Consider the following 11,305-nt stretch of genomic DNA (forward strand, 5'->3'; position numbering starts at 1 on the left):
AACAACTTCTTCAACCGAAATGTTAAAATAGAGCTACATTGGATTTGGAGTAAAATTACTGAAATTCCCAAACTTTAAATCAATCGTAGCTCTCTTTCCCATTATCCTATTGATTTCCACTTTCGCAGGAATTATTTTTTCATCAAGTTGAAGAAATCCAGAGGGTCTTGCATAAAAATTTCGATAATCAAAAATAAGGTCCACCCTAATGTCTCCATTTATTGTCCCGAAGAACAACGAACCGAACAAGCGCTGAATTCCCCAAGCTTTATTTGTTAATTAAAATAAATGCTGGTCGGAAAAGTCGCGTAGGTTTCCCGATCCCGATGTAGGCCAAAGTTCATCGAATAGAGGTATCTGGATTTCAATATAATTCGGGTAGTTCGTGAAAAAGCAGTTTACTGCACCTGTCTCTTGACACGCTACCTGTTTATTTTGCCGTTCGCTCTCTGACTTCTCTGCACCCTGACTCTATCTGCTCTCTCGACTCTCTGCCATCTAACTTTCTGCCCGCTGAGTTTCTGGCTCCCTCTGACTCTGCGTCCGAATTCGCACCCTCTTATAACTTCGCTCCGCTTTGATGTTGCCCGTTTGGTAGCGCACGCGGGACGGTCAGCCTCCCCTTGTTGAACCGTGGTTTGCTCCAAAGACTTCCGTGGTGCCGACTGAAAGAGGCCTCTACGCTGTTCAGTGGTCTCGCTTGGATCACTCATGTACCCGAAAAATTAAAACTTCCTCGCGCCCGCTCCGCGTACATTCTTCCGGAAGTCTCCGTTTCGACCCTTTGGCCGCTGTGTGGCTCGCGTTAAAACCAACGTTACCTCCAAAATAATCATTTATTGGGTTGAGTCATAAGTAATTGCCTTTTTTTCGCACTAATTTTATTTCTTTATTAACTCTTTGGGGCACGCTGGGATTAAAAATGTCCCACCTTTTTGATGCACTGTAATGCATGGTGGGACATTTATAGCCCCACCTCAAAATATTGTAATAGTTGCATACGCATAGGTTTATATTTCGACTTATTTATGTAAAGCAGTTGATAATATCTTCAACAAATGTTACAAATGTATTCACTTGTGTTGGCAACATTCAACATGCCAATACAGGTTCATCAATTGTCACAAGTTTATTGCGACAATCTTTTTTTGTTTTTTATGTTTTTACATTATGTGATACCATTACTAATAAAAATATACTTTTGTTTAATTTAAAACGCAATAAAATTTCTATGCAACATGGGTCTATTTTACTATTTGAAATCCTGTGCCGCAAAGAGCTAAAAGAGTTTCAGAATATCTTAGTCTGAAACGTATTCTCCATTATTAAATACAACCTTTTCCCATTTATTTGGTAGCTTATCAATTTCTGCTACAAAAAATCTACTTGTTTTGAGGAGAAAAACGTTTGAATGAATTCCAGTACATGGTTCTCTCTATTGAATTTTTAAAGAATTTTGTAGGGATCGAAATAAATAGTAATCTGTGGAGGCTAGGTTCGGCGAGTAAGGAGGATGAGGTAACACAGTCCATCCTAATTTCAAAATTTTTTCCTAGGTGACTTTTGTTGTATTTGGTCTAGCGTTGTTATACAAAAGCATGATGTTCGACAATCCCAAGGAAAAATTTTAATCGGAGATTCTAGAGGCCAAAATAAGACGAAAATCAAGAATATAAATTTCTTGACTGAGGCTTCGTTAAAAAGTTATTAAAAAATTAAATTAAAAAATTTCAAATCATTCTGAAAAAATTATTTTTCGTTACGGGGCTCAATTACAATCATTTTTGGTGAATACACATACCCCTGAAACCCTATCCTCTTTCGAAAAAAAAATTTGAGTAGGTACTGAAATTTTTAGACGAAATTAAAAAATTTCAAAACATACTAAAAAAATTATATTTAGTTATATGGGTCAATTACAAGCATTTATGGTCAATAGACATATTCCCGAAATCCTACGCACTTTCGAGAAAAAAATTCTTTTTCGAAAATATAATGTGAGGTTAGAAATGTTGAAATTTCATGAGTATGTAAACACCATAACTTTTGAACGGATTAGACGATTTTAATGTTTCAAAAAGCAAATAACGCGTATTTGAGTGAAGAACATGTAGAAATCCTAATAATATTGAAGAAGCTGTTCCTTGATACCATAAAGTGAGAAAAACCCCCTAAAACTGGTCCAATTTTCAAACGGCCATAACTCCTACGATAGTAAAGGTATCTTACTGAAATTTTTTTCTGAGGCAGAGACTATGGGTACCTACAAAAAAGTATTAGACAAAATTTCAGTAGGACATAAAACAAATTTATGAAAAATCAAAAACGAATTTTTAAGAAAAATCGATAGGGGGTAGCTGCTGAAATTTTTCGGTGAAATTGAAAAGTTTCAAATCATTCTGGAAAAATTATTTTCGATTGCGGGTGTCAATTACAATAATTTTTGATGAATAGAACTATCCCCGAAATCCTACCCACTTTTTAGAAAAAAATTCAGTACGGGCGGAACTTTAAACGTTAATAACTTTTTAACGAAGCCCCCATCAACAAATTAGTATCCTTGATTTTCGCCTTATTTTGCCCTCTAGAATTTGCCATTGAAATTTTTCCCAGAGGTGGCCGAACACCCTGTATATACACTCCTCAATCGACTTCCCAATATCCCTGTCTAAGGCAGGGCCTACTAGAAAGCCTTACTGATGAGTCCACTAGTAGTCCCGGACGAAACACGCCCCCTCCTTTTCTTTTCTGTCCTCCTACGAATCTTCTCCGAGTTCTTACCCGCAGCAGAGCAGCGCCACAGGCCCTTACAATTGATAAGTACTGGTCGTTTCTTTTGCAATTTTTCTTGAACTTCAATTGTTCGGTGTACAAGTCTGCTGTAACTGTCTCATTACGGTTTAACAACTTATAATAGATTATTCCTCTGAGTTGCTGACTGCTATTTCTGAACTGATTAACCCTCTAAAATAAGGCAAGCACGACGGCGGAAACTGAACTACAGGTCATTTAGAATTCCCAAAACAGTTTATAATCCACTACCTGAACCGACAATTACTTATGAATCAACCAATAATTTATTAAATATCTGCAAATTGAATAAGAACGAAATATCTCATATGTTCGAAAGCTTCGAAAGGTTATCGATCCAATCTAACGGTCACCTTGTATTATTCCGTAAATTAATAATCGTTAATCACTGATTACGGTACACGGTAATAATGATTAATTTACAATTCACCCGACTCCGTTGTTTACCAAAATGGCTAGCGTTTCGTTCGTATGCTGAACAGGGATCGTTTCTGTTTCAGCACCATTGTCGTAACTGCGGTAAAATCTTCTGTAGCAATTGCAGCGACAACATCATGCTCCTACCGAACGCGTCGAGGCCAGTACGCGCTTGCGACGAGTGTTTCGAATTCGGCCCGAGGCACGCGACAGCCCGCTAACGCCTGGTCGCGCCTCGATCAGCCAGATAGCGTGAAACGTGTTCGTCCTGGATGGAAAGTTCGATGAAACGACGAGAAGAAAAGCAGAAGAGAAGATCTGACTGTCCCTCGTTTTCTTTCTTACAACTACACGCCCGCGACGTATTCTCGAACGATCGTTCCCTCGGACGGACTTTATTCGACGCCGTTCATTTTCAATTCGACTCACGGCGGTCGTCTGCAAAAAGGGATCGACGCGGACGTTGCATCGTTTCGCGTCGAATTCCTTTCATCGCAATATCATCGCGACGTTTTGTACGATTTACTTGACGTGCCGCGTAAAACACGGTTTGCCCGATTTCTATCCGTGAAAGGCGTCCTTTGCGAAGAAGGAATCTTCGCGATTCGATGGATCGATCCAATGTTGAAAGCAATCCACTTTGTCCGTTCCCGAGCACAATCTTTATGATTTGGTTTTTCCTCCATCGCGAATTTCGCGAGCATGACCCGAACCGATCGAGGGAGACGACGTTGTTAAGTTTCGTAGATTTAGATTATTTTCGCCGTTTGTTTACCTCGACAATTTTTAACGTGAAATTTTTACCGAGACGCGTACGCACGGACCGGACGGGTACTTATTATTGACGTGGATCGGAGTCGCGAAATCTTGAAACTGCGGTTACGCTTATGCGCTGTAGCTCTTTGAAACGCGTGCCTGTACAATGGTATTTTTAAGAGATTCTGTAGCATTGAAAAAATTTTATGCGAATAAAAGGCTGGTCTTATATTTCTTAGTTTTCTCTAATTATTTATCCTCTCTTTTAATTCCGTATTCTGTAAATTCGAGGGATAAGAACGAAGAGATTTTAGCAGGGTTTATATTATAAAAGATTATCATAAGTTGGCGAAAGTTAAATTTAATCCTATATGATTTTTGCCTATCTGGGGGAATATCACTGATAAGAATCGTCAACCTTGTAAAAATTTTCCAAAACGAGTATCTTGTAAATTATATTCTTTTTAAAACTCTGGATATTCTGTTCATCGTATTTTTCGTTATGTTTGTCGGTCTAATTTTGTTAAACGTATCTCGGATGATATTCTATTCGAAGGAGGACGAGTTAAACGACCTACATGCGTTAGGTTAGTTTAAGATAGGACGTGCACCCGACATATCTGGGAAACTATGAGATTTAGGGTATATTATATCGCCTGAAATATTAAGAAACAGTAAACAGTGCTCCAGTTTTGCTGCAGAAGAATATCTTAATATACATATATATCGTGTGCACGTTTTATCGTCCCGAATATTAAGAAGTAGTAAACGGTGTCCTAACTCTGCTGTAAAAGTCGAACATCCAAATACATCTTCGTATATTTTTGTCTCAGAATTCATTACTTGATGGAATTCTGTTGTAAACGTTCACCAATTCCATTTACAAAAACGAATTCGATCGTGAAAACTTCGAGGAAATGTAAAATAACAAAACATATACTATAATGAGCTTGTAGATTTTTGTTTCAGATGCTGGTAAAATTTTTACCTTGGAGAACACCCTGTATGTACCGTTGCAATTATAATATTCATATGGAATATAGTCGTGTGAAACGAATGATCCCTGACTAGTTTTCACGCAACGTCTGTAGAAGGGGTAACAAGATGACGATCAGTAATTAATATTGTATTTTTAGATTAAGGTTATTTTTATACGAAATATACATATGTATACCTACATATAGGTGTACCTATATATATGTATACCTATATAAAAAATATATGTGCACAATAAAAATGTTTAATAGCAATACTAAATTTCTCAGGTAATTAAAATTGAACGGGGGAAAATAAATAATAAATATAGGTACTATCCAGTGATGACTTGTTGGCTAGGTACCTACAAATTAAACGGGGCAAGGGCAAGGAGAGAAGGTCTCCGCGCCGCCTTATGCCCACTGGAGAGGCTCGCTCTGACGTCACGCTGCATAGTAGTAGGATCTCCATAACCACGAGAGATACATTTTTCTCCTATTCACGGCTAGCATTTTGAACGTACGGTTACGCTAATGCCTCTCAGTCTTGTCCTATCCTACTTTGTCCCTATACGTTTCGTTCACGACCTTTGTCACTCGATGGAATTGTAGTTGTGAGCGGCTCAGCCAATAATGACAATGCGTGTGAGAGCAGGCGTCGCTATTACGCTACGGCCAATCAGCGCGCCTAGCCATCAAGTCATCACTGGATAGTATATACTGCTGGGTACAAAGACGAAGTATAATTACACAGGGCGTTCGGCCACCCCTGGGAAAAATTTTAATGGGAGATTCTAGAGGCCAAAATAAGACGAAAATCAAGAATATCAATGTCTTGATTGAGGCTTCGTTAAAAAGTTATTAATAATTAAATTCAAAAATTTCAAATCGTTCTGGAAAAATTATTTTCGGTTGCGGGGATCAATTACAATCATTTTTGGTGATTACACATACCCCCGAAATCCTAACCACTTTCGAGAAAAAAAATCGGGTAGGTGCTGAAAGTTTTGGATGAAAAAAAAGACTTTCGAATTGTCTTGGAAAAATTATTTTTAGTTGCAGGGGTCAATTGCAAGCATTTTTGGTCAACAGACATACCCCCGAAATCCTACTCAGTTTCGAGAAAAAAATTCCTTACCGAAAATATAATTTCTGGCCAGAAATGTCTGCCCGAATTTTCATGCCAATCTTTAAAACGTCATAACTTCTGAACGGATTGGACGATTTTAATGTTTAAAAAAGCAAACTACGCGTATTTTGGTGGAGAATATGTACAAATCGCAAAAATATTCGAAAAGTTGGTCTTTGACCCCGCAAAATGAGAACAACCCTATAAAAATGGTCCAATTTTCAAACAGCCATAACTCCTACAATTGTGAATATATTTCAATGAAACTTTTTCCTGAAGTAGAGCTCATGGGTACCTACAAAAAAGTATTAGACAACTTTTCTGTAGGGCGTTAAACAAAATTACTAAAAATCGAAAAGGAGTTTTTAAGAAAAATCGACAGGGGGTAGGTGCCTAAATTTTTCGACGAAAAAAAAAATTTGTAATTAATTCTGAAAAAATTATTTTCGGTTGCGGGGGTCAATTGCAATCATTTTTGGTGAATAGACATACCCCCGAAATCCTACTTACTTTCTAGAAAAAAATTCGAGGTGTGAAATTTTTCGGTGAAAATAAATTTTTTCAAATCGTTTTGGAAAAATTATTTTCGGTTGTGGGGGCCAATTACAATCATTTTTGGTGAATAGACATATCCTCGAAATCTTGCGCATTTTCGAGAAAAAAATTCAGTACGGTCTGAACTTTAAACGTTAATAACTGTTTAACAAAGCCTTCATCAACAAATTGGTATTCTTGATTTTCGTCTTATTTTGGCCTCTAAAATCTCCCATTAAAATTTTTCCCATGGGTGGCCGAACACCCTGTATAGCAACCGAGGGTGTCGGTCGAGCGCTTGTGAGAGCGCGGCCCCTCTGGTGGCGAGCATGGGAGGTAACGCCACAAGTGTAACGAAGCAGTGGAATTAAATTCGTGGAATATCGGATGCATTCATGAATAATTCTGGGGTTAATGGTAATAATAATAATTGAGTTAATGTGGGATAGAGACTAATGTAGATCTTTGAGAGTCGAAACGAATGCAGGTCTGTTTAATCATTATCATCTCATACGGTGGCGAGAGAAAATGAAAAAGAGAATTTGAAAAGAGTAATGGAAGAATGGGGGGTTCCAAGCACACGGAAACCTTGCCCGTAGAGAACGGCGACCATAATGTGCAATCTACCTGCCGAACGTAAATTCGTTTCTCACAGCCGCATACATGCTCTCTCTAATCTGTGAAAGGAGAACCGCACGCCATTCCATCGACTCGCCGCCGGTGGTGGAAAAGCAGTAAAACAGTCCCTGGCCACCTTCCACGATGCTCTTATCCTTTCTAGACGTTAACAATGCCTGCCACCGCGAGATCTTACGATGTATCTACGAACAAGGGCGTATATATACATATATGTACAGGGTGTCCTATTTTCGCCAGTCAAGTCGAAAGTCTCTCGAACTAGGTAAATAGTAAAATTCCACCCTTAACAAGCTGTTTGATTTCGAGGGGAATCTGGAGCTATCGAAGCTTAGGACGACTTATTCTTGTAAGATTAGTCGAACTTGGGTACATTCACTGTAAAATATTTTGTTAATAGGAAAAGTGCATCGAAGAAGGTCACTGCACGATCGATTAATAAATAAATTTTAATCGCAGTCAAATATATGAAAAATGTTATATTTTTGTGAATATGGTCTTTTGTAACTTTAAAATATATTAAATTGCAGGTCGTTGGCCTGATCCTGAAAAGGCTTAGAGAGCGTTTAAGAATCTGCGACACTACTTCAGAAAGTGAAACCGACCTTAAAAATTGCTTTCAACCCCTTAGTAGCAACCTCTGCACTACAAGGAGTCATAAAGAATGCCTTCGAGCGAAGTTCACGATGTAAGAAGAATCCATCTTTTCGTTTATAAAATGCATTTACACGATCATAATTTAAATAATCATTAGTTTACAAAATCTTCGCCAATAGCGAAATAATTAAAAAATTCCTACATTTTTTAGTCACTGGGAGATTATTTGACTCGGTCGTTAGTCGACTATTCGTATGAAATTAAATTTCTATAAGTATGTTTGGATGGTTGAAATTTCAGTCTACGTATATAAAATTCAAAAGAGCGAATTCGAAATGGCAGATTTAAAAGCAGTGGATCCAGTAACGTTACACTTTTTTACAATCTAATTTCTTTCATATAATTTGAAAAGTAACTTTCTCGTTACCACAAGTAACATATTTGGTTAAAGTACAAAGACCTTCGAGGATTCTCTTAGAATCAATGTTCTGTTTTAGCACGCTCTAACTCAAGATTTCGTACCACTTAAGCTAATAGCCAGTCGTACAAACACATTCTTTGGCCGAACAGTCGAAATTCTCTTCCATAGTTCGATGCAACGATCGAAGGGTTGAAGCTATCGCGGAGACGTTTCGTCGAAGAGGCTCTGAAAATGTTGTTTTTTCCCGGAGATTCTCGGCTGGATCGACCGTAATGGACCACCCTGTATAGCTGTGCATGTAGTTATATTCTATAGGTATGTAAGGGAGTTATCGGTGTCGTGTTACACGTGTGCTCGCGGTGCTTGCCGGCTGACTGTGGTAAGTTCCGAAGGGTGGTTTCGAGCCGCGGCCGTCCGTGTAGGCCAACTTGTCGGCTATCTACGACTTTCGAAAGCTCGTTAGCCACGAGCGTGCACGCTTAAACGGCCGCTAAATTGAAATCGATCCTTGCAGCTTTTGGCTTCGATCCCCGACGCGTCTCGAGAATTCAACCGCGAGAACACACTCGTACCGATCCACGTGCCTTGCACCAATGTGCACGCGACAATCTTGTTAAACTCCAACCAGAATGGAGGCTCGTTGTTTTCGTGCGAGGATCGTTCGAAACTTCCCGGAATATTTTTCACATTCTCCCTCTTCGACGGTTTTGCCTAATTTCCAAATAAAATTCAGTTTCTTTCACTTTAAAAAAATGCATTCGATATTTGGTCAAATTTTAATCTCAAAAGCAGAAAGATTCAGTAGTTGTACTTGCAATTTTATAGCATTCTTAAGATACTAATATTATTTAAAAATTTTAAGTATTAGGGTTCATTTGGTACATGTGTGTGAAAGAAATCATTATCGAGATATTTTATCGATAAAATTAATGAACAATCTGTGACAAAGCAACGCTTTCAAGACATCTACATGATTTATGAAGCTATAAAATTCGTCAGGTTAATAGCACAGCATATAGTTGTACCACTATTGCATTTATTTCTAGTCTATATGTATAGGTTGTAGCCAAAATTCATGATACAACCCAGACGGGGACGATTCTTCATATAAAAACGAATCAAAAGTTTGAAATAAAATTTTTTTACGCGAGACTTCGTTTCCGAGGAAATTGATTTTATGTATTCATGGAGTATGCGTGCGGCGGTTCATTACTCATTATTTCTACTTGTTTCTGAATTCATTTAATGGTGATATGCTATTATCTGTCCTTCGTCTATTGTACTATTTTCTAACTGGTTGAACCAGTTGAAACAGATAACACTAGACAATCGTCAATGTTTGTAAACTCTGACTGAAGTAGAAATAGCGTGTAATGTCCAGACACGTTATTCGCGCGTATAACCTCCGCCACAAATATTCAAGTTCGATTTTTTCGAAAACAAAGCATCGCTAGAAAAATTTCTATTCTACATTTTGGATTCAGTTTTAGACAAAGAATCGCTTCTACGTCGGTTGGACCACGAATTTTAGCCCTGTAAGAAAATATATAATTAATATAAATTCTATGATCAAGTCTTTCTACTTAAAATTACGTTTACGATTTCGAATTTTATTATTTAAGTCGATTTTGCAGCGAGCGGGTTGATTGTAGAATTCATGTCGATTATAACAAGTCCAGTAATTCTTCGATTCGTATTTTGTTAGACTTTAATAAAGACGTATGTTTATTACTAGAATGCCCAGAAAAATTGCACCGACAGGAAAATGTCGAAACGACTGGTTACACAGTATGATCATGCGAATAAAACAATGCTCCACGCACAGCTGCATTAACGACAGCATGGCGTGTTTTGGTACCCGTGGAACACTGTGCCTAGATCACGAATGTAATGTCCTTGCATTGACATGACCGACACGCGATATGTTTAAAGTTCCCGTTCTTGTATTACAATATAACAGCGATTCCTTCCAGAACGAGTATAAATCTAACGTAGTAAAGCCAACAATCGACTCATCAAATTCGAACACAATAAGCAAATATAAAATTTGCAAATGGAACGATTCTATATACAGGGTGTTCGGCTACCTCTGGGAAAAATTTGAATGGGAAATTCTGGAGGCCAAAATAAGACAAAAATCAAGGATACCAATTTATTGATTGAGGCTTCGTTAAAAAGTTATTAACGTTTAAAGTTCCATACCAACGGGAAAATTTTTCGGCGAAATTAAAAAATTTCAAATTGTTCTAAATAAATTATTTTCAGTTACGGGGGTTAATTACAATAATTTTTGGTCAATAGACATACCCTCGAAATCTTACGGACTTTCGAGAAAAAAATTCTTTACCGAAAATATAATGTCTGATCATACATCGATATGTTTCACTGAAATTTCATGCGTATCTTTAAAACATCATAACTTCTGAATAGATTGGAGGATTTTGATATTTCAAAAGACAAACAACGCATATTTTGGTGAAGAATATGTAGAAATTACAAGACTATTCGAAAAGTTATTCCTTAACCCCGTAAAGTGAGAAAAACCCCATAAAAATGGTCCAATTTTCAAACGTCCATAACTCCTACAATAGTCAACGGATTTAATTGAAATTTAGTGGTGAATTAGAACTTATGAATACCTACAAAAAAGTACTAGACAACTTTGCCGTACAGCGTCAAACAAACTTATTAGGAATTAAAAACGAATTGTTAAAAGAAATCGACAAAGGTAGGCGCCTAAATTTTTCGACGAAATTGAAAAATTTCAAATCATTCTGGAAAAATTATTTTTAATTGCAAGGGTTAATTACAATCCTTTTTGGTGAATAGACATACCCCCGAAATCCTACGCACTTTGGAGGAGAAAATTCGTGTAGGTGGACAAATTTTATTAATAATTTTGGAAACAACTTTTCAACGAAGTCTCAATCAACAAATTGATATTCTTGATTGTCTCCTTATTTTGGTCTTTAGAATCTCTGATTAAAATTTTTCCCAAGGGTGGCCGAACACCCTGTATATAGAATCGTT

The 11,305-nt window shown here is 37.4% G+C and overlaps 1 protein-coding gene across 3 annotated transcripts in view; it reads left to right on the forward strand.

Moving 5' to 3' along the window:
• Nucleotides 1-4,215, forward strand: part of LOC143342141 (protein RUFY3) — a 39,199-nt gene extending 34,984 nt beyond the window's left edge. For all 3 annotated transcript variants that reach the window (XM_076765696.1, XM_076765692.1, XM_076765694.1), the window contains exon 12: nucleotides 3,312-4,215. In XM_076765696.1, the coding sequence (XP_076621811.1) occupies nucleotides 3,312-3,449 (138 nt within the window). In that variant the 3' untranslated portion in view covers nucleotides 3,450-4,215. The remainder of the gene's footprint in view (nucleotides 1-3,311) is intronic.
• The last annotated feature ends 7,090 nt before the right edge of the window (nucleotides 4,216-11,305 follow it).

This window comes from Colletes latitarsis, chromosome 5 (genome assembly GCF_051014445.1).
Source record: "Colletes latitarsis isolate SP2378_abdomen chromosome 5, iyColLati1, whole genome shotgun sequence".
Lineage (NCBI taxonomy): Eukaryota > Metazoa > Arthropoda > Insecta > Hymenoptera > Colletidae > Colletes > Colletes latitarsis.